General features: G+C 30.4%; 2 protein-coding genes and 1 long non-coding RNA gene across 3 annotated transcripts; all 3 read right to left on the bottom strand.

Annotated features, from left to right (window-relative positions):
* Positions 1 to 301: 301 nt before the first annotated feature.
* Positions 302 to 1,058, bottom strand: LOC134274269 (uncharacterized). The gene is made up of 3 exons (XR_009993584.1): positions 953 to 1,058; positions 683 to 783; positions 302 to 596 (listed from the first exon to the last, which is right to left on the bottom strand). It is a non-coding gene; the product is annotated as an uncharacterized LOC134274269 (long non-coding RNA).
* An 875-nt stretch (positions 1,059 to 1,933) lies between these two features.
* LOC134274264 (uncharacterized) lies at positions 1,934 to 3,095 on the bottom strand. Its single transcript, XM_062756520.1, has 3 exons — positions 2,965 to 3,095; positions 2,590 to 2,724; positions 1,934 to 2,073 (listed from the first exon to the last, which is right to left on the bottom strand). The coding sequence occupies exons 1-3, from the start codon at positions 3,047 to 3,049 to the stop codon at positions 1,934 to 1,936; spliced, it is 360 nt and encodes a 119-aa protein (XP_062612504.1). The 5' UTR covers positions 3,050 to 3,095.
* A 4,903-nt stretch (positions 3,096 to 7,998) lies between these two features.
* Positions 7,999 to 21,965, bottom strand: LOC134274263 (uncharacterized). The gene is made up of 19 exons (XM_062756519.1): positions 21,838 to 21,965; positions 19,381 to 19,665; positions 17,913 to 18,209; positions 17,385 to 17,660; positions 17,155 to 17,295; positions 16,982 to 17,045; positions 16,607 to 16,695; positions 16,246 to 16,272; positions 15,929 to 15,995; positions 15,005 to 15,096; positions 14,595 to 14,670; positions 14,099 to 14,151; positions 12,703 to 12,763; positions 12,220 to 12,278; positions 11,672 to 11,759; positions 11,233 to 11,315; positions 10,470 to 10,557; positions 9,950 to 10,043; positions 7,999 to 8,046 (listed from the first exon to the last, which is right to left on the bottom strand). The coding sequence occupies exons 1-19, from the start codon at positions 21,890 to 21,892 to the stop codon at positions 7,999 to 8,001; spliced, it is 2,043 nt and encodes a 680-aa protein (XP_062612503.1). The 5' UTR covers positions 21,893 to 21,965.
* Between the last annotated feature and the right edge of the window lie 1,523 nt (positions 21,966 to 23,488).

The raw sequence follows: 23,488 nt of genomic DNA, 5'->3' as shown, positions 1-23,488 counted from the left end.
ACCAATAATTTCCACTTGTCTAATTTTTACTTATCAGAATTCTGGCCAAGAAAATTCCACTAGGTTTTCATTAGAGAAGGAAAGTAAACTCTAGATAAGGATTTTCCTCCCGGGAGAATCTTTCCTCCTTGAGGAAAATCCAATCAAGATTTTAGTAGGAATAGGAAACCTTACTATTGTGAAAGATATACTCTATATCGCTTGTAAATTCAACAAAATTATTTAATAAAATACACAAAATTTCAATAAAGAAAAACAGTGCTTTATGAATTGCCAAATCCTTCATACATTTGCGGGTTATGAGCGTATTTTTGCTGTGAAGGATTAATATGAAATTTGGCTGAAATAAAAGAAAATGAGTAATTTTGACTCAAGCATTGATAAGATCTTAATTTTTTCAAATCCATGGGATTCTGAACCAAAAAGTTGAGAGTAAAAGAAAGTGTAATTAGGGTAGTGCAATTATGTTGTTAAACCATGTTTCGATACTTTTTGTTTTGGAATTCAAATACAAAATGATTTTTTTCAGTTGATCTGTGCAATGGATCAAGACATCTTGGATACTGGCCGAACGAGAGATGTATTTGTATATGTATCTAAAAATATATTTTTATTTCATTTAATGCTCTGAAATCCAAAAGTTTGAAAAATATCCCAGAAAATAAAGAAATGCCTGGCTTACCCTGAAATACGAAGTCAGCTTTCCCTCCACTGTTTTCAATGATAGAAATTTCTTCATAAATACCTGGCCCAACAAACTCTTTTACCAAGTTTGAGTATGCCCTTAGAAAATGTGTCTTAAAATGTATATTTCGTTTTGATATTAAACCTATTCCAATTCTAATATTGCAAGTAATCAAAAGTTTTTCAACTATTATAAGAAAAGTATAATTTTTTTGGCCCACAAGAATACAAATTTTCAAGTAATTCAAATAGCAATATTAATACTTACTCTGGCGATTTTAAAAGTTTTGCTGACTCTTTCATTTTTATGGAAACATATTCGTCTTCGGTAGAAAGAGCCGAAATCGATGGTTCTTTTGGAATCTTACTGGGCTTTTTAGCTAGAAAATATGGAAGTTGTACTGTAAATATCTTTATGAAGGAAAATATAATATTTTTTCTTGAAAATAGCTTAAAGAACTGAAAATGTAAGTAAATACTAGATTTTTTAAAAAACCTTTATTTGATGCTTTCATTTCTTTCTTTTTCGCACCTTTCTCTGAAATTTCATCATACAAACACGGACTAACCTCTGGTTGTTCTTGTAAATTCTGATGCAGAGTTTGTCTGAAGTAAAAAAAATCAGTTACAAATAGTTGTTTTTTTAAAGAGAGATAACAGCATAGAAATAAAGAAAATGCATTTACAATCATGCATATTTTCGTGATCTGCTCTGTAGCTTTCAATGTGTTTGATGCGGAGAACTTATTTCATACAAGGTTAATTAATTTTTCCAAGCAAAGATGATCGTTTTCTTTAATTCTTAAAATTTACAACAATATCATGTATTTTGAGATATTATGTACAGTAAAAAAGAATAATCCAAGATCAAGATTAATTTTATAATTGGCAGAAAACTATAAATTCATTGTTATTCCTAGCATTTCAGACGAACTAATTTTCGTGACATCTTATTTACTCGAGAAACATTTACGCTTTATTAGGGGTACACCAATTTCACGAATATTGATGGTTCATACGATCTTTGAATTGCATTGTTTCAAGATCCACAGCTCTAAAAACCTATCATTTAGATTGAACTAAGAGGTCAATACAGTTTTTGCTGATGTCAAACAGCAATTGGTTTTCATGATAAATAAAATAAAAGTTATTCAGTGGATGCACATTTATACTGTATTAAGAATGTAAATTTAATTTCTACAGACAATGTCACTACTATATACTATTTACATTGCATTAACATCATGCCTTACTTTGGTTCCTCTGTATCTTTTTCATTATCTTTCATCTCTTTTACATTGGTGACCTTTTTCTCCCTTCTATCAGGGATAGAATCTAGTTTTAATGTTCCTTGGTCTTTTTCTTTTAGGTCCAGAATATGATTTTTTCCTTGAAAATGCATACTACATTGCATTGAACTCGTTTACATGTTTCCATAAATATTAACATGTACGAGTACATGTACATGTTTTAACATTGTCCACGAACTTTTTGGACAACCCTCGTATTATACAAATGTACTAACGGTCTTCATTATTAAAAGTGAGCGATTTATTTTTCCATCATTAATCAAAGAAATTATGTTTGTTTTAAAACACCCTGCAAAATTATTTTTGAATTGTATTTAATAAAAGTTAACGATTCCTTAAGATTTGTTAATTTCTCAGAAGAAACAAAACACATGCATTATTTTTTCATTAACCTTAAGATTAATAGTGATAATAAATTGCTATTATAAACATTGAAAAAAAAAAGATATAGGTTCAGTTAACTTATAACTTGTATTTTCTTCCAACAACCAAGAGCACAATGTTTTGGTCCAATATAAAAAAAATATTATTAATGCGATGAAATCTTGGCTTGATCTTTTTAAAAATGTTATAACTTTTTGATGTATAATCTTACCTTTCTTAGAATTTTGACTAATAAAACACGCCAATGTTATAACCATTAGTACAACTGCAAAACTTGTTAAACCCAGCATGGTACACTTATAGCCAATACCATTAAAATATGACTCCACTGGTGTGTTCAAGACATCTGAAATAAAAATATTTTCTATCAATAGGCTATAAACGGAGTGCCTATAATATTTTACAAATTCATTAATGGATTTCTGTAAAATACATTGTATTTAGCATTAAAACATTTTTTTTCAAATGATATAATGTAGAAAGTGTAAAATAGTTTTACTATTTTGCAACTACATTTTTTCTTGAAATATTTTTTTCTTCTTTTAAAATTTGAAAAATATTTTTGGTTTTCCTTTTATTACTTTACCTGATATTTTATTCCTCTCTCCAGCAGCATACATGAGGGAAGCAACCGCCACCAGTATGCTAAGATACTGAGAAAACATCAACATGCCACGCCTTTTAACCGGGTACTGTTTCCAAATATGTTGTACATAAAGTTATGCAACAGAGAATAATTTCCCCTTTAACCATTGTAAAATATCCGGGATTGACGCCCACTGGGGCTATTCTGAGAGAACTTTCGTTTTCCTACTAAGACCCAAATAAATTCTAGAGATGACTTCTTTAAAAATCGTTCGTTACTTGTGAAGCGCAGAGATTTACAGTTATTGCTAAACGACTACTCATTTATAAGCCCTGCAGTTTATCTAGTCGCGAATGAATTAAAGCAATGGACAAATTTTTGAAATTATAAACGTTTCTTTTTATATATATAAATGTATATTTAAAAAAATTATATTACCGTATATATCTAAAAGTTTGACTATAAGAACAAGCTTTTGAGGTTATCCTTAATTATTTCTTGGCATTTATTGAACGTTTACCTTTTTTCAGAGACTTCATTACTTTTGGGAAAATAAAAATAAAGAAAAAGATCCTTATGGGTTTTTTTTTTTTTACAAAAGCATTGTTTCCAGTGATTACATTTCTCTTTCATATATCTAGAAGAATTACTGAAATACAATGCTTGAAAAAAAAGGTTATTATCAAAAATTCTTTTTATAAACAGAACGAAAAATAAAACTACTTCCCGGAAATAAAATACTTATACTAAGTTAAAATCCGTTAAATTTTCAACCGTTAAATGATTGATAAAGCAATACTTCAAAAGGGAATCAAATATTTAATGGAAACAGTAAAAAAGTTTTAATTTCCTCATAATACGGAAACTTGGGCACAAAATAAGGAATAAAATGCAAATTTGTACACAGTATAATTCTACTGAGTATTGTTTTAACATTCCAGAAACAATAAATAGACTACATGTATTTTAAGATTACAAATGTAATCTATGTAGTTAGGTCGTGGACACTATTACCCCAAACGTTTTTAAGGTTCATAAACCCTCTGCTCACTCATATAAAATGTATCTTAAACCTTAATGATTTTCCAAAAGAAATGTATTTTATAAGCAAAATACTGACAATTATAGCATAGCTTGCGGGGCAAAATTGGATAAAAAAGACACTTCAACTTGGCAAATATATATAGGAATAATAGACATTTATGTCATTAAGAGTTATCTCTCTTATCAGAGTATCAATGACCCTTAAGCTACCCGGCCACTGCGTGCTTGGATTCAAATAAGGAGATGACACAAATTAATCAAGCTCGAAAAAGCATTGCAACGATACAAATCAGGTGCAGAGCAAACAGATACCTATGAAATAAACTGCACTTATAATAAAGGAAACATACAATCTGCAATGTATATTTTGATTTGTCAGAGTGTTGTGCATGTTTTGTTGAAGAAAGTCTACTACTTTGATAAGAATGGCAATATACATATTCGTCCTTGTAATATGGTAAAAAATGCTTGATTTTCTGATTGACACTACCTTATCAGTCTTAGGAGATCAGAGTTTCCCCAATCTTTTTTCACGAAAGTATGTGATTTTACAGTATACTTTAGTTCAAATCACTGCAACTCTAATGCTTTTTATATATATCTTGAGTTTTATTAATGTTTAATTGAATATTTCTTGCAATTACAGAAAAATACATATTACATTTTTAGTGTTTTGATTAAGTGCTGGTATTTTACTGATACATCAATTTATTTACGTGTGTAATATAATTTTATTTAAATAATAATAAAAGAAAACGTTTCAAGCAAAGGTAAAAACTTAGACATGTTTGTGAAAAGTTAAAAAATACTACATTTAAATGCATTCATTAAAATTTTATACATATTTTAAAATCAACAAGAAGAATCCAGTTAAAATTTTCTTTAAAGAACTTAAAAAAGAACCATATCTGGTATATTTTGGGATGTTGACAATCTTATAATAAAATTAGGCAAGGAAAAATTAGATAAAAAGAACATATGTTAAATATTGAAAAGTATCAGTATTATCCATGAAGAAATATGTACATTTAAAAAAAAATTGTCCAAGATAAAACTAAAAATAACCAGTATACTACATAAAACTACTGCTTCTACGATAAGCATGGGTAAAGAAAACTAATGTGTATTGCGGGACCGAGAGAGACAGTAGGCTTGACTTGTACCACGTTAATTTTCGAAAACAAGAGCATGTAAAATATTGATTTTTTTTGTTTCCCGACGATAATCGAGCAATTGACTTGCATGCAAATTATCACATCAGCCATTTGCTTGATCACATCATGAATTAATTTTTTTTACAGTTTTTTTTTTTTTTACAGTTTTTCCTTAAATATAGCGTTAAAAGTAGTAATCTTTTCTTTCGGTGCTATGCTGAAATCTCGATCCAATCGAATCTTCCGGCCGCCTAAAAAGCTTTTCCTTTCTAAATGACTCTAGAGGAATTTTGCTCTAGTGGCTCTAGGTTGTGTAGTGTAGTGTGGAAAATTCTTCTCTACAGTATAAAATTCGTAGGAAAGGCTTACTATACAGGAAATCATTCTCTATAATACTAGTACCTACTGTAATTATCTGTAACAGTTACTGTTCATACATTTGCGCCACTTTCTTCTCATGAAATGTGTTCATTTCAAAATAATAGACGTAATAATATCTTATGCATGTTATGTTAAAAAACAAATTCAAACTTTAGATCTGTGATGAGATTCTGATGAAGTCTCATCTCGTTAGCTGAAAGCACATCATGCTAACAAGAATACAGTTGTACTTATCTAATTGTAAAAGTAAATATTTACTCTTTGATTTAAAAAATAAATTTCTCTTACTTAATTCAAAAGAGAGAAAAGGTATTGTAGCAGATGTTATAAATGAAATATTTAAAGTTTGTAGACTGAGAACGAAATACTAGTACCCACTATTGAAAGACAAAAAAATAGATAGATGAAACTACAGTGCAGACTTATGTTTTGTTTTTGTCTATTAATATTGAAGATTGAACACTTAAAATGATATAAAAAAAATTCAAAGGTGTTCCACATAAAGATCTGCAGTCTCCTTGTAACTTTCGTATGCAGTAGCGCGGTCTCTTTCTTTCTTTGTGGATTCCTTGCATCTCTTTTGTACTGATCTTTCAGCAGTATTGTTCGAATTTCTTTGATTATCTGTAAAGTAAAAAGTACAAAATAAATATATTATCGGTTAGTACAACAATAGGACCAAGGACCTTAACGGTTATCTGTGTATAAAGAGCTTCTCAAGCTGTTGCTGTTTTAGCCTATTGGAACTATAAATCTTTAATTTTTAAATTGTTTGGTTAAGACCCTAAATATAAATATATGTATTTAGGAAAGCTTTTCTCCTAGAAGCCCGGGAGTAAAGAAAATACGATTATCTGAATAAATTTAATTTCTAAAAAACGTATCCCATTGATGACACCAGAGGACTTGAATTTTATGGAGTTTTTTTAGGGATAACTGTGTAAATAATTTCTCATCTACTAGATGTTCATTAGAATAATAAAAATTTTCAAAGATGAAACGTACCTTTATCTTTTGACAAATTTAGTTTCACCATCTAATGAACTGGGACATCCAATATGTTACCCCTTATCCTACCTTTATGCCTGTACCTCGGATCCAGGGACCAGGAATTTAACAATTTTAAAATAGCAAATAGCCAGCTTAACGTTTATGAGTACAAATGAAGATATTCACAGATGTCATGTAGTCTAAACATACAACATTCTGAGCCTCATCCTAGGGCCTGACACTTAGCCAAGGAGTGATGAATTTCATAATTTGTGAAATTAACAACTCATTGTAATTTCAGATGTAAACAGGTTTTCAAGGTGTAAGGTATATATTTACACGTGTCAAAAGTAATTTGACTGCTCTTAACAGTAGCAACAACAACGAAAACTATTTTTTTGTATGTTTAAATGGTAATAGTTTGACAGTTATCTTTCTATTCAACAAAACAACAGTGGTTCTTTGCAGTAAGTATTTATACAGTAATTAAGAGTATAATCATATAGGATGCACATGTGCTCTTGATAAAAATTGTGCTGAAAGAAAGTGACAGCATATATGTGCAATAATATAGTTATTCAAATAACATGAGCTTTATCAATTTTCTTACCATTTATTACGGAAACTCTCTTTTCGCTAGGAACGTCATCATAAATGTAAAGCTCAGCCGACTGTACTCTCGGGCGTTCGCTGAAATACACTGGATTTTTCAAATCAGACTGTACTGTACATACTGATAAATTGTAAAAAAAAATCAGATTCATTTAACGAGGTAAAGAAATATTTGAGGGAATAAGTTCATACCATGGAATTTTGTTGAATTTCTCTGGCATTTTCTTTAAAACATTGACCAGAGACGACTCGCTCTTAGGTCTCATCATTCTTTCATCAACTAAAATTAAAGAATAAAAGGTACCTTTATCATTTCATCATTTAATCTGGTCAGCATAGCTTATTGCATGAAGTTATGATATAGGTATTTCAACGAACAAGATTAAAAAATGTATTTGAAATCTTCAGATCTCAGGAATAATTGCTTTGCACAAAGCAACCGTAGGTATTTTACAGTATTTTACAGTTGATATTTATTATAATTTACTTTCGGTATAAAAATAAAAAGAAACATTTAGATATAATCCTAGACATTTTAAGCAAGTGGAGAGGATCTTGGAATTTTTTTTTGTTTTATTCGGTATTACTTGAGTTCCTACGAAATTGGACGACTAAGTGCCCACTTATAATGATTTTATCAGCAATGAAAGCAATACAAGGAGGATTGAAAAAAGTCTAACATAAGAGATTAATAGTTGTTTCATGATATGGACATGCAGTCATCAATCTCATAAAACCGTTAAAGAATAAGATCGTCAACAGAATTCTGGAAATTTTAGAAAAGGGATCATGGGCGTAGGAAAAGAAAGAATAACCAGACATCTGTATTGAAAACAAGTGTAAATCAATGGTCTCACACATGGAATGAAATATATCGGTTAAAAGACGAAACAACGATAGGCTGAATTAGAAAGGAAGGTTAAATTCATTCAAATTCTTAATTTCCCTCTTGGAGGAAATGATTCCCTTCCTTTTGTTAAATATTAATTTATTTTTATAGTCTTTTTAGGACATGCATTGTTGAAATTGGTTGAAAAAGTGAAAAATTGTTCAAAAGCCTAGATACAGAAAATTACTAATAAATTGCAAATTGTTAACATAAATATCAAGGACCTATATTTATAGGTCCCTGATAAAATTATAGATTTTGAAAAGAAACAAGAATTTTAATCAAATTTAATGTTATGTTGAGAGAAATCAACAAAATATTTGTGTAGAATTATAGATATTCATATAAGATGAGCTCATCAAAATAATTCTCACCGTTTGTTACCTTATAGGTCATTTCCTTGTCATTTGTATTGTGCAACAACTTTCAAACAATTAAATTTGGTTCATGTTCTTAAACCATAAATTATGAAATTCACAATTTAAAATTCTGAAAAAAATACCATTGTGAAATTTATCATAATTAAAGAAAATAAGCATGCTTAAAACTCTATTTGTAATAAAACCCTTGTAATATCCATATAGGAATTTTATCAATTAACAATAATTTCATAGAAAATGCACTTCCACTTTATATACCAGTTGTGCACCTCATCCCAATGAAATGAACCTGGGGCCACATTGTGTGACAAAATTGTGCAAATTTTATCATAAAATGGTTGATTAATAACAAAGAGCAGATTTCAAAGCATTAATTTATATCTCCCATTCTGTTTGATTGGATTGATTACCCCCCTTAACCCCCGAAGTGGATGTCACAGGGAAATCAACAAAAAACATTTTGCTAGATGCAACTTTCTTCATCTTGTTACCAATATATATACTTTTGATCATTGGCATAAAACCCAGGAGCAATTGAAAGATTTTAAAGAATTTGAAATGCATTTTCACTATATAACCAATAGAGCCCCGCCCTAGGTGCACCAGAACCCCTGACCCTGGGGTCATAAAATTCACAATTTTGGAAGAGGCACTCTTGCTCATCATAGACTATGTGCTTTTTTTTTTGATAGTTTATTTAATACCCAGGAGCAGAGAAAAAGATTTTCAAAGAATTAATGCATTTTCAAACTATATAAAATAGGGCCCCACCCTAACACCAGAACCCCTGACCCTGGGGCCACAAAATTCACAATTTTTAGCTGAAAAAGGCACTTTTGATCAACATAACTATGTACTTAAAATGTTAGTTTATTTAATACCCAGAAGTAGAGAAGAAGATTTTCAAAGAATAAATGCATTTTCACTATATGATCGATACAGCCCCGCCCTAACACCAGAACCCCTGACCCTGGGGTCATAAAATTCACAATTTTGGTAGAGGCACTCTTGCTTATCATAACTATGCGCTTGGTTAGTTTATTTAATACCCATGAGCGGAGAAGATTTTCAAAGAATTAATGCATTTTCACTATATAATCTATATAGCCTGCCCTAGCACTAGAACCTTCCATATAAATATAATGCCATGAATTTCACAATTTTGGTAGAATTTTCCTATATATTTCCATGTAAAACTTCATGCCAACAGTTTGCCTGCTTGATGTCCAGAAGTAAAGAAGAAGATTTTTAAAGATTGCAATAATTTTAGTGGTTTTGGCCCCACCCCTCAGGCCCCAGAAGAAGATTTTTTAAATTCACAATTTTTGTTCCATATAAATAGAAGCTGTATACCAAATTTGGTTGAAATTAGTTCAGCGGTTTCAGAGAAGAAGCTGAAAATGTTCAATTGTTAACACTCGACGCACGACGCACGACACACGACACACGACAAACTTGGACGAAAACGGATAATAAATATAATCACCTGAGTTTGTCTTCAGGTGACCTTTAAAGAATTTTACTATATATGTTACAATAAGCATTTCCTTGTCATTTGTATTTTCGGTTGGAACATCATCATAGAGGTTAAATTGAGCTATCTGTACTCCAAGTTGTTCTCTGTTAAACCTATAAATTATGTAGATCTTTTGTGCAGACAAAATTTTTGTATTTTGAAAAAAATACGTTGTAAAATAAATTATATAAAGCGTTGAAAGAAAATACCAAGTTAAAATTCATTCAAAACTTCTGCATGAGAAAAAGTAAAATGCTTGCTTAACATTAACATATATTGAGTACTTTTTATCAATTAGCAATAGCAAGCTACATAAGATTTTTAGTCAAATTCACACTTCCCCTCTGATTTTTAAACAAGAATGAAATTGCTTCAGTTAAACGACATACATGAAAAGGAAAGGATATGTTAAGTTATTCATATCACCTTATAGTTTTAGCTAGTTTTATTACAAATACAATTTTAAAAACTAACTGTAAAAGAGATTTGGATAGAACTTCTGTTAAAAAAAAACGATTAACGGAAATAAAGTTACATACCTCAGATTCTTGACGGTTGTCTCTGGCTTTTTCTGTGCAGCATAATTCATAGTAGACTGATTCCCTGATCTGCCCATTCTTTTCCCTACTGAAATACACATTGCAATTTATTTAACCTGGTTGATACAATCTTTTACAAAATGTTATAGTTATTATCATTTCTTTGGTTTCAAAGAAATTTTCCAGAAAAATTAACTTCTTCTTTGTTTTTTTTTTAATTGAATTTTTCAGCTGGAATTTGAAAAAAAAAATTTACTGTATCTAAAAATATAAAAACCATTCACATCTTGTAAGCAACTTAAAGGGTGTTTTAAGATAGATATTATTATTACATGAGTTTTAGCTAGCATTCACAAATGAGTATATATTCATATTTTAATGTCAAGTTTACAGAAAAAAGTGCTCATTTGTTAAGCATTAGCACACACAGCAAGTCGTCTGCAAAATGGAAAGTTTCATTTAATAATGTTTAATTGAATTCATTTTATAGACGTTTAAAATTATTATTATAATTATCATTATAAAACTGCACCAAAAAGTCATAGTTCAAATAATACTCAAACAATACTTTTTTTTCAAGAAATCAACAAGTACGTTTTTCAAATTTGATCAAAATGTATTTATTTTTTCGGTGAAAGCAGCTTACATCTTTAGTTTTGTAGAACATAAAATTCATGAAAGTTTAAAAGCTTGGGCATGATACTCGAATAAAATGTGCACATGTGAATGCACACGGTATACTTTTAAAGTGTTAACGTTTTACCATTTGTTACAGTGACCGTTGTCGTTTCATTGGGAACGTCATCATAGTCGATATGTTCAACTGACTGTACCCTTGGCTTATCTCTGAAATACATTGAAAACAAAACCATATTTGATGAAATAAAGATGGGAAAAAGAAAATTTTAACACATGAAACTGGTGTATAATCCAACCAATAAATAAAATGCATCTACCATCATGGCTTATACAATAAACAGGATTAGATCAGTTATCAATCACTTTATTGATTGAATGATTGATTGTATGTTATTTAACGTCCCTCTCGAGAATTTTCACTCATATGGAGACGCCTATCAATCACTTGAAAAAAATAATCAAAAACTCATCTTTATTACTTTCATGCACACGAATAAAGCTTTTACTTTATCGTTGTGTTTAAGTAATTTTTGGAAAAAAAATTATAATGAAAAATTTCATACTGTTGACTTTTGCCATCTTTCTCTAGCCTTTTCTTTCCAGCATTTTCCATAGACGTTTCAATCATTGTTTTTGGCATTCTTTCATCAACTGAAATAATTCAGTTTCTTTTTAATTAGTGAAGAAAAGAAATGCATATTAAAGTAGTTTTACTTGAAATTATTCAAAATCTACATGAAAAGCTTTCAGTGAAAACTTCTATTTTGAATAGAGTATTTCACTAGGAGGAAACATCTCTATTGTTGGAAAAATGATTTGGATTTAATTGTTCGAAATAAATTCAAAATAAACATCATTTTAATAATACAATTAAAAACAACTCTAAGACATACAAAACCTATGAACACCTTCTCCAAAAACATTCAAGAGCTTTAAGAGAAAATTTCCCCCACCAAGTACATGTTTAAGGCAGCAAAATTATGATGATAGGTTGCAGGAGAATCATGCAGATGAGCGTAGATAACAACCTTATAGAAGGAGCAACCCTTTTATCGATTATAACAAATTAGAAAGTAGGCATTTAAAAATTTGCTGATATTTGTTTATTTACCATTTGTAACTGGTTGGGGATAATCACGAAATGGAACACTTGGCACATTGGAATGTTCTCTGAAATACAATGTAAAAATATGATACCTTCAATTTCCAAGTGCAGATCAGCCAATAAAAGTAAACATAAGATAAACAGCGCTGAACTCTTAATTATAGTTAAAGTAATATTTCACTGTTTAACATACATGGACATAGTTTACAAATTCATACTTAATATTAAAAGATTACTCAATATTGGAAATATTAAATTATGTTAACATTTTTGTGCTTTGATATGTTGAAAAAATTACAAAAATGAACATCAACGGTGCACTGGCCAACTAGTGACAATTTACATAACTAAAAATAACAAACACAATTTAAATATATGTACAGTAATAAAAATAAAGTATGATTTTCCCGCGCAAACTTATACAATCAGCTTCTGCTGCAGTTTATCAATTAGTGGTATCAGGATTGGGTTAAGATGTCAATTGCATACTTGGAATGTTTCTTTCCTGTGTTGGTCGGCAAGGACACTTTATCTACCTTCTTTTCATCTGCTGAAAAAAATAGGGTGCAACGGACGTGTTTAAAATTTCAGCAAAATAAAAAAAGTTTGTCTTAATATTTAATTAATAGCAATATCATGTGACCTACATCCCAAAGCAGGAGATGCGATGATCACAATCATTGCATAAAATTGAAATGCAAACAGTTTTCCATTTTACAATTCTATATTTTACATATCATTCTTGTTCAGGGACCATTGCAATACTAAACGAGCTCTTCTTCTTAAAATAAACAAGATGTGTTTGTGAAACACTATGCGCCCGGCGGCAACAAAGTTCAAAAAATCTATTTTTGGCATATTGATCACAGTCAAGGTCACAAGGTCATTGACCATGGTGCCATTTGAAAGAACTTAATCAGTGGAGTAGGCATATTAAATATGAAGTCCATATCTCCTATGGTTCAAAAGTTATGGCAAAAAGTGTAAAGAACTATTTTTAGCATATACGTCACAGTCAAGGTCACAAGATCATTGACCTTGCCGTCGTTTGAAAGGACTTTATCGGTGGAGTATGCATACCAAATATGAAGTCCCTCTCTCCTATGGTTCAAAAGTTATGACAAAGAGTGGAAAAAGCTATTTTTAGCATATAGGTCACAGTCAAGGTCACAAGGTCATTGACCATTGTGTCATTTGAAAGAACTTAATCGGTGGAGTATGCATACTAAATATGAAGTCCCTATCTCCTATGGTTCAAAAGTGTCCTGCAATAAAATATTTAAAACTTTTGGTTATGGCAAAAAGTGTAAAAAGCTATTTTTAGCATGTAGGTCACAGTCAAGGTCACAAGATCATTGACCTTGCCGTCGTTTGAAAGGACTTTATCGGTGGAGTATGCATACCAAATATGAAGTCCCTCTCTCCTATGGTTCAAAAGTTATGACAAAGAGTGGAAAAAGCTATTTTTAGCATATAGGTCACAGTCAAGGTCACAAGGTCATTGACCTTGATGTCATTTGAAAGGACTCTATTAGTGGAGTATGCATACCAAATATGAAGTCTCTATCTCTTATTGTTCAAAAGTTATGGCGAAGGTTAAAGTTGACAACAGACAGAAAGACAAACAGACAAACAGACAGGACAAAAACAATATACGCCCGGGATCTATCGATCCGGGCGCATAAAAATAAGGAATCGTGTATCTTGATGAAGTCTGCTTTTGATACTTTATATTTCTATTAAATCAACAATGTAGAATTTGCGGTTTTTTATTACAGATGAAAGAAAAAGAAGGGACCGAGAGGATCCAGAGGAGCTAAAACTAAGATACACATGAGGCAACATTTACCATTTTTAACTGGTTTTGAAGTCTTTTCATTTGTACCTATTGCAACATCTTCATAGTAAGACGAATCACCCATCAATTCGGGCTGGCTGCTGAAAATACATTAAAATCGTTTTCAGATGTCTATTTTTTTTTTAAAAGAATGCAATAATTGCTGTAATTTTATCAAATTTTATCATAAAACCCCCATAGAATTTAGAAAATGTTGACGTTAAACGAGATTGCTGAAACATCTACTTCTTTTGCCTATTGTAACTGTACAATCATTATTATTATTTACATTTACATTTATGAAAGTAAAACGAAGATCGCTGATTGCTTGTTACTTTTTAAAAGAGTATTTCATTAATAAAAATATTTTATTAAATCTAACTGTAAAAGGTCTTTGCTTTGTTCAAACACTTTTAAAAATAACTTGCTATTAAGTATAGAATCGAGGGTACATAGCTTTTAACATAAACCTGGTACAATCATAAAAACTATGTAAAACGTTTAGTTATTTTTTGTTGCGATGAACTTGAAGTTTAAAACATACTTCAGAGAAACTGAGCTTGTCTTTTCGTTTGTGTTTGATGAAGAGTCAACTTTGGCTTCTTTCTTATCTTTATTTGCTGAAATTGAGAAATAAAAAAAATTGTGGTTACAATTTAGCTTAAAAAGTTAACAGCAATGACTGTTATGATTATCTACCGTACCTTATAATAAAGTATGAAACATTAAGACCAATAAAATTCATCTTAGAGAATCAATGCACAATAATACAAGTGTGAGCTGGTCACACTGTTTCATATTATACACTTAAATAGTTCAAAGCTTAATATGACTATCGTACAAAGTGAGAAAATAAATAAACACTAAAATAAATCTGACAAAGTGTCCAAATTTAAAAAAAATGTGAAAAAAGACTTACCTATAAAAGAAGTTTTGTGAAAATATATTTCTTACAATTTTGAACAAATTCGGGAGTTGTGGAATTTGTTCCTTCAATAGGGGTTTCATAATAAGACGTATCACCTGGCAAATTTTTCTGACCTTTTCTGAAATACATAATTTTAAAAAAATCAAAGTTATTTATTTCAACATGTCAGATGTCCAAAAATTGAATAAATACAAAATCAAACAAACAAAGTAACAAACAAATCATGATCAATGCAAAGTAAAAATGAAGTTCAGTGAATCTGATTTGATAAAAAAGAAAGAAAGCTTAAAAATTTAGACCAGTCTTACTCATTATGAAGATAATCAATAAAACATAGTCTCAAAAATTTTATTAATTACATCTTGTATGATTTGTAACTTGTAAATCTAACATATATCTTATGATACAAGATGAATATAAAGAATCCAGGTATACTAAAAACAATTTCTTTCAAGAACTATAAATTCATGTGAAACGCATGCATTATACAAGCATATTCGGAAGACATCATATAGCCATAATACTTTAAAAAAACAAACGGAGATACAGAAAAAAATCTTTTTATTAAGCAATACAGATATCTGTACAGGGCACATGTGACAGACTTTGTTTTTTTATTTCGAGTTCACCGAGATGAATAAAAGTGACTAATTGTAATTGATACTTAAAGGCATCTTTGCTTTATATCTAAATGTGCAGTTTAAATCAACGGTAAAAGTTTTCTTCATATGTAAAAGTATATGAATTAATTGACTGATTTCGATACCTCCCTCGACAGCAAATTCCTCCTGGAAATCAATTTGAATTTAAATGCTACATCTACATGTATATATAATTCGTCTTTTGAAACGAAGATTAACTTATGTACAGAAAACATATAACTATTAAATAAAGCTGTATGCTTATGTGGTAAGTTTGCATTGTTGACCATGAGGGATAGCACTACATACATGGAAATTTCCTTTCCAGGGTCTTTTAGGGAGGGCCCACTCCTTGATTCGTTCAACTTTTCCTCTTCTAAAAAAAAGATTTTCATATACATATTTTTTCCATTAAGTTCCTGTAAGAAAAACTTTATTCCATTATTTTCATACATAAATATCTACGACACATCTAATAAATTCCATTAAAATTATTAAGACATCAAACTTTCCGTTATATTGATATTGAGCTGTTGCGTTGAAGGAAAAACGTGTCTTCCTTCTAACGACAGTAAACGTTATGGAAATAAGAGATGAAATTGAAAACATCGTTTGAACAGACTTACTTTTTGAAGCATTCTTCTTTTTGTCTGCTAAATTAGAATAAATAAAATTCGTTCAAGCAATACTACTTTTTTATGTTGTAAAAATATATATCATTAATGTTGGAGATAAAAAAGCATACAGAACAGGCATTTCAATTTAATTTGGTCGATTTATGTCGATGTCTTTTAATCTAAGGTTAAAGAGCTGCATATAAACTACACATACTATTCAAAAAGAGAACCTTTCAAAAAAACTCTAATCAAGATGTGTTTGTTTTCACATTAACTTTTTCATCCATTGGACAGTTCGTATCAAAAGGACAATATAACAAACTATACACTTATACGTTTGCATGCATATTTTCTATGATCAGTAAATTACATTTTTTCTGAGGCTTTTGTTCTTTATTACGGTTTGTTGATTCCTCTTCGTTCATGACTTCGTAAAAATTCTCCAATTGCACATATGACCTATAAATAGTCACAAAATAATAAGATAATTTTAATTGCTTTTTTTTTTTTTAAAGATATTTTAACATTAATGGAACGTATTTTAAAAGAAGATTGTACTTTCATAATTACTATAAAATTAAAATATGCTGTAATTCTTGCGATATCATATGCTTTAAAATCATATGCATTTCGTAAATTACAAGAAATACTGCATTTCTTAATTTTAAAAATTGGAACAAAATGTCCCCTTTGTGTCAACGTTAAGCAGGACCATATCTATAACTTTCATTTCGAATATTTATACCCTGGTATATTCTCGTCTTTCTTTCTGCTTTTGCTTATATCAGATTCTTTCGACCGATCCAGTCCTGGTAAAAAAAATCACCTACATGTAAATTCAAACCCATTACAGATATGCAAATAAAAAAAAACTCTAATAAAGATTTGGATGACTGGAATAATCTAAAGTATCCTTACTTATTTTCAAGTATCCACACAGAACACCTGTCAGTACCAGAATCATTAAAACAACTCCCAAAATAGTCGCTATAAATACAGAATATTTATATTCTACGCTGTTGGTGAAATTTTCCTCTCGGTTTTGCACACCTTTATTATCTATAATATAACGAATTATATGAATTAAAATTTAATGCTTCAATACAAAAAACGAAATTTACCTTTCAATAATTCAATATTTTATATACCGTACGATACGAGAGTAAATGTTCTGTTGGAAGACAAAACAAAGCTTCCAAGTGAAACCGTTGCTCTGCACGTGTAATTTACACGTTTATTCGGGGGAACAGTAGGGATGGCCAAAACAGAACGAAACACTGAGGTCTTCGCTTGTTGTACTTCATTCTTGTCTTGGTACCACTTTGTCACGGGGTAGGGATAGCCGGAAGCTATACAATCTTTAGAGAATGGTTGCCCCGATTGCGAGTAGATTTTGTCTTCGAAAAATTCAATCACTGGCGAGGCTAAAATAAAGAATATAACAAATATTATTAGAAAAGCAAAATTTATAATACAAACAAGCAGATTTAGTTCAACAATTAATATATTTAATCCCATCTTTCTTTATCTTACACGTTCTTTTGTTCTACTTAACATTTTGTATGATGTAGTCTTGTTGCAAGTAAACTTAAAGAATGGAAATTTAAGCTTCCATTTACATTGGTGAAAGAAAGACATTAATTGACGTTCATTGGTTAAATTAAACTTTCACTTACCGACAACAATTAACGAAAAGGGCGGGCTTTTCTTAGTTGAATTATCAACGTCTATGGTAGCACATATGAATTGCAACCCTAAATATGACTGACTGACATCTTCGATAGTAAGCGTTTGACCAATGATACCATCTAACTTGAAAGCATCATTTTCAGCAATGGCTGAATCATTTGAAAGACTCCAATGTATAAGACCATTTTCTCTGGGAGGCTCAACATTGCACAGCAAAGAATAGTTCTGACCAGCAATGGCAGGATCTGAGGAGTTCTGTCTGACTTGTATTCTAGATATGGACTCTAAAATAACCAAGACTAACTAATACCTTAAATGGCTGAATATTTCAGATAAACCACAAATAGTTTTATTAAAATTTGTTTAATTATTTAAATCGGTTCTTAGATTCGGTTTTTATGTCGGCTGCATTTCATTTCCGGAATTTTGGGTAATTATCAACTTTTCATTTCCGACATTGTTTAGTTTTCATTTCCGACATTTTTCCAATACATATGTAGTATACTTATAGTAACAGATTTGATAACTTTACTTATGAAAAATTGAAAGGAATAAATCATAAATAAATCATTGAAATCCAATTTTGTAAATCTATCAGTTAATTGGACATTAGTATGGTGCTGTCACTGACATTTAATTTAGTGCACATAAAATGCGGTGAAAAAGTTTTATGCTCATTGGACACTTTTTGACTTAGTGCTACATGTATGTATATATGTATAGATTTTTTTTATTATCTTTTATTAATACATGTATTTTGGTAAATACTTTTAAAATTCCATTTTCTTTGACTTAGAAAACATTGAATTGCTGCACAGGTAAATTCCGGAAATGAAAAAAAAATTATGTCGGAAATGAAAACAAAAAATGTCGGAAATGAAATAAAAAAATGTCGGAAATGCTATGCATATTTCCGGAAATGAAATGCAGCGTTTTATGTCTATAGATCTTGATTAGAAGTATGTGGTCGTTTTTTTCTTAAGAAAGTTCGGAGATAAATGGACGTGAAGTAATAGGTCTTTCTCTAACCAAATGAACGCACATGTATGGAACTGTGTTTCTCATGTTTACGAAAAAAATGAAGACCTAGAATTTTTAATGCAATTTTAAAGGACATGTCTACTTTTGCGACTACATATAAGTTGGGACGGAAATAAATTTATTAAAAACAAAACAGTGGGTATTTTTTTCTCAAAATATTTATATAGTCATATTAGACCGGAAAAGTACTTTTTCAGATTTTATTTTACTATGAATGAAATGTAAAGGGAAGCAAATAGGGATCCGAACATACCAGTAAGCTGACAGAATTTGTATGATGGCTTACTGATCAATATGTCAAATTATACATGAATGCTATAAATTATTAGGCGGAAGTCAATCTAACAACTACATGCATATTCATTAGGAAAATATATGAATAAAAATTATGATGTATCAAATATTCAGACTTACTTTTGACGATTAATGTAAAGGGTTTGCTTTTGATCGTTGTATTCTCAAAAGATGTCGCAAAACATACGAACTGTACACCATTGAAAGTTTTTCGGACATCCTTAAATATGAGTATTTCACCAATGTTACCTTCTAAATGGAAAATTTCGTTTTCAATAATTGTTGAACCGTTCGAAAAACTCCAGTTTATTTGACTTAAGTTTCCCAAAGGCTCCGCTTTGCAGAGCAAAGAGTACTTTTCGCCAACAATAGCTAGGTTTGGGGAGATCTGCTCAATTACTGGATCTAAAATGATAAATTAAATATAACTAGAGGTCAACATAAATTTGTGACCCCTTATTAATTAAAAAAAATGAAGACATGTAAACTCCTATGTAAGTGACAAATCTCTTATTTAAAAATTAAAACGAATACCGAATTGTTTTTCAGAAATCATTTGGCTTGTCAGCTACAAGTTGCAAATGTATGACTGAAAAAGATGAAAATATTTTAATTACCTCGATAGGACAGTCGTAATTTATTAGGTATACACGCTTTTAACGGAATTATAATTTCATGAAATCATATTTTTCGATTCAATCCACGTGTAAAAAATATGCAGATTTCTGAAATTGTTTTAATTAGCCATAAATGCAATTTTAATACTCTGTGACAATTTTCTAGACTTTTTGAAATCGTACACACAGTTTTTGCTTCGTAACATTCTCTAGAACTTCAAAACCCGTACAACAGATACACTGCCGGGTTCTAAAATGTTCTATTAAGTACTTACTCCTTACTTACAAAAATATCAATTGGTGTAAAGAAGAAGCATTAGACGTACAGTGCTACAATTTTATGTTAATTATAGTGCTGAACTTTTAATATCATATTATTTTTTTTTCTTTTTCAAAAAATTCAATAACTTTAAAATGCATGAGTTTTCTATGTTTTCAATAAAAATGTAAATGATTGTTCATCAACAAAAATTACTTTCAATTGTTAAAACACACTTTGATTCTACACAAAAGCACCCTGAAGTTGGTGTTAAATATGTATTGAAAAATGCTGGACTTCCTCGGTGACAATATTTATGTACTCTTCGGACAAAAGGTCTTACAAAATGTTGGACATCCGTTAAGCACTAAATGTTTGCCACTTTATTTGCTAATTTCTATAAAGCTGAAGAAAAAAATACCTTTCTTATTTGGATGACACATCTGTTTCATGCTTTACTGACTATTGACGAAAAGGACTAACTAGGAACTAAAGTTTTAGACAAACGAGACGACTTCAACTTTCTATCATCAACTTTCCTCATTCATGTAGCAATGGCCTGCTATCACATACTTAATCAATACTAAAAAAGCATACTCAGAGAAGGATCAAGTTTTAAACCTAGACAGGTTACTGACATAGAAGTTGATGTTACAGGGATTTCAACAACGTCGTTCAAGTCTACATTTCGTAAATCCTATGTTCGTTTTTATGACCTTGTTAGCAATTATGATCTATCATTAGGTCATATTTTGGCTGACCGTTTCATATTTATTTATAGGTCTTTGTTTTTATACTGAATTTGAGTAGGTAAAGTTTCGTCTAACTGATCAAAACATACATGTAGGGCTCACGGCGGATGTGACCGCTCAACAGGGAATGCTTACTCCTTATAAGCATCTGAGCACAGCTCTGGAATTTCCATGGTCCAATTTTTCTGTCCTCTTTACAGAATGGTATCGTGTAGGGGCCTATATTTTTTGTGCGAGTGATTGAACTGCTCGTTATTTTCAACTTTTTATTCATCAGTGCGGAGACGCTGAAGGGCCAGGTAAAAAAAATATCTTTATTTGTTCTGAAAAATTAGAAATTCTGAACGAATTATAATTTGTTCCACACACAAGTTATTTGTTCGGACAATTTTAAATTGGAATATGTTTGAACAAATTAGTTATTTGTACAGACAAATTAGAAATTCGTTCGGACAAATTAGATTTTTGTTCGAACAAATCAAAAATTCGTTCGGACGAATTAGATATAATTATTTGTCAAAACAAATTAGAAATTCGTTTTGACGAATAAGTAAAAGAAAATTGGAATAGTGTCAAGAAACCTCAATTAATGCGCGATTCTCATCAAGACATTTTATTTTTATTTCTCTGCAAAATAACTTTCATCTGCATATTATCCACAATTATGAAAACTAAAGGTGAGAAGCTGGTGACCGGGTTTTCCCACGAGACCTGTTTTTTGTCATATTTTAGCAAAAGTAGGGGACAGCCGCTAAATAGGCATTTCTGCAACTTATATTTCCAATGCGCATAGAACATTTATAAAAAGAGCACTTGCGCATATTGCACACTCGAGTAAGTATAGCATCGATGTAACTTACAAATGAAATCCTTTGATGACGTCATAAAAATTATAAAACTTCTGATCTACATGAATTGCAATTAGAAAAAAGTTAATAATCATAGTTACCATAGGCAATAGCAACTTCAATCCACACCAAACTACTGATTATTAATTTGAGCATTTGGACGACATCTACCAATTTGAGAACAACTTCCAATGAATACCATTTACTTTTCAAGACGAAAAAAATTAATTTCCTTAATTTTATTCTGTTTTATTCTTTTGCGTCCGGGATCACGTAACTCTTGCCTTTATTCTATGGGCAACCGTAAATATCTCACATTAACTACTTAGTATTTTATTCCTGTTAATTTTTTTTAACCTAACTTTCGACTAAACAATTAGGTAGGTATGTGTGACTGTAAAGAATAATGGTCTAATTCTTATAAAGTTTTAGCTTTTTCTACCTAAATAAAACAATTCTCTTGTTTGTCGTTTGGGATCTTTTCAATGTTATATACATGTGTTTAAAGGTAATCATCTTTAGTTACCTCATTAACAATCGGTACAAGGTCATTAGACAAGGTTTACCATTATGTAAGTTTCTGCTGTCCTATAAAACCCATGCATCATAAAAGAGATTGTCCTTCCGTATTAATAGGAAATAAATGCCAAAAGGAAACAATTTTAGCAAATTTAAAGAAAACGGTAAATAAATCATATCATACTTATTTTTTCCTCTATACATTGTCCAGATTCAATTGGGGTTTCAAATTTCAGATGTCAAGTATACAGGCAACTCTATGTAAGCCGTCAATTCCTTTTAGAAGTGTATGTACTCTTTGCTTTTAAATAACGACAGTCCAAGATTTTAAACTATATTGGCTTTGCTTTTATTCATTAAGCAAATTTGAAATCTTCATTAACAGATGAAACATTAAAATGTGCTAGCAATATATCGTGAAAAAGGTTGAATGAATCCACTCCTTAAAACCAGCATGAAAGGAAAGGTTTCTGACCTTCGGAAAAAGAAGATTAATTCTTAATCATGAACTTTATTAATTTGACCTCATCTTTCAATATTGTTTCAATGCATTAATTTTAACTGGTTTTATTATTTGATTTATATAGTATATTAACTGTATTTTTTAAAAATCAAAGTATGATGAATCAATTGAAAATTCTCGGGCTTTCTGGAAACAGTTAAGACCTCAAATTTATTTAAATTACCATACAGAATGCAGGACATGTATTGGTTAGACAGTTGTTTGTCTCTTCCGCAGTATATTAAAATTATATTTTTAAAATTCAATAAGGCTAAGATCCAAAGTGAACTCTGCAGATAAGATGTATCCCTACATTTATTTCAATGTTAATGTGTCTACATAGCATATCTGATGTTTTCCCGATTGCCCCAAGACCCAAGACCCAAGATAAGGTGCGATAGTATGATTCTGATATAAATGGATCTTAAAAATGTAAAATTCGTCACCAGATATAATGATAGAGGAGAAACTATGTTAATCATGTAATTAAAGTGTTGTTTAGTTCCAAATCCTCGGAGAAAAAAAACATGTCTGGGCATGAGCAAAACGCTTTTATTATACCAGGTGTTACTAGGAGAAAAACGATGACGTATAGACCTCAAACTGAAGCGTCCCAATCCATAAAAATTCCACTAATCAACATCAGCTTGGAACGGTGTTAACCTAAGATCCTTATAAATATTCATGAACTACCTGATAATATTCTCAGTTATATAGGGTTGAAAATGTTT

The sequence above is a fragment of the Saccostrea cucullata genome, unplaced genomic scaffold (genome assembly GCF_032062105.1).
Source record: "Saccostrea cucullata isolate Sc308-1 unplaced genomic scaffold, CSIRO_AGI_Scuc_v1 ctg129, whole genome shotgun sequence".
Taxonomy (NCBI): Eukaryota; Metazoa; Mollusca; class Bivalvia; order Ostreida; family Ostreidae; genus Saccostrea; species Saccostrea cuccullata.
This window is presented reverse-complemented; position numbering and strand designations above follow the sequence as displayed.

What these genes read in the sequence shown, in the direction of transcription:
- LOC134274264 (XM_062756520.1), bottom strand. Translation starts at nt 3,049, where the DNA reads ATGTTGATGTTTTCTCAGTATCTTAGCATACTGGTGGCGGTTGCTTCC. An exon ending in AGAGAGGAATAAAATATCAG is followed by an intron (nt 2,725 to 2,964) that starts GTAAAGTAATAA and finishes TTTTTATTTCAG; the next exon opens with ATGTCTTGAACACACCAGTG. An exon ending in TAGTCAAAATTCTAAGAAAG is followed by an intron (nt 2,074 to 2,589) that starts GTAAGATTATAC and finishes TGCATTTTCAAG; the next exon opens with GAAAAAATCATATTCTGGAC.
- LOC134274263 (XM_062756519.1), bottom strand. Translation starts at nt 21,892, where the DNA reads ATGCTCAAATTAATAATCAGTAGTTTGGTGTGGATTGAAGTTGCTATT. An exon ending in CCTGGAAAGGAAATTTCCAT is followed by an intron (nt 15,097 to 15,928) that starts GTATGTAGTGCT and finishes TATGTATTTCAG; the next exon opens with AAAAGGTCAGAAAAATTTGC. An exon ending in AAAGATGGCAAAAGTCAACA is followed by an intron (nt 11,316 to 11,671) that starts GTATGAAATTTT and finishes AATGTATTTCAG; the next exon opens with AGATAAGCCAAGGGTACAGT.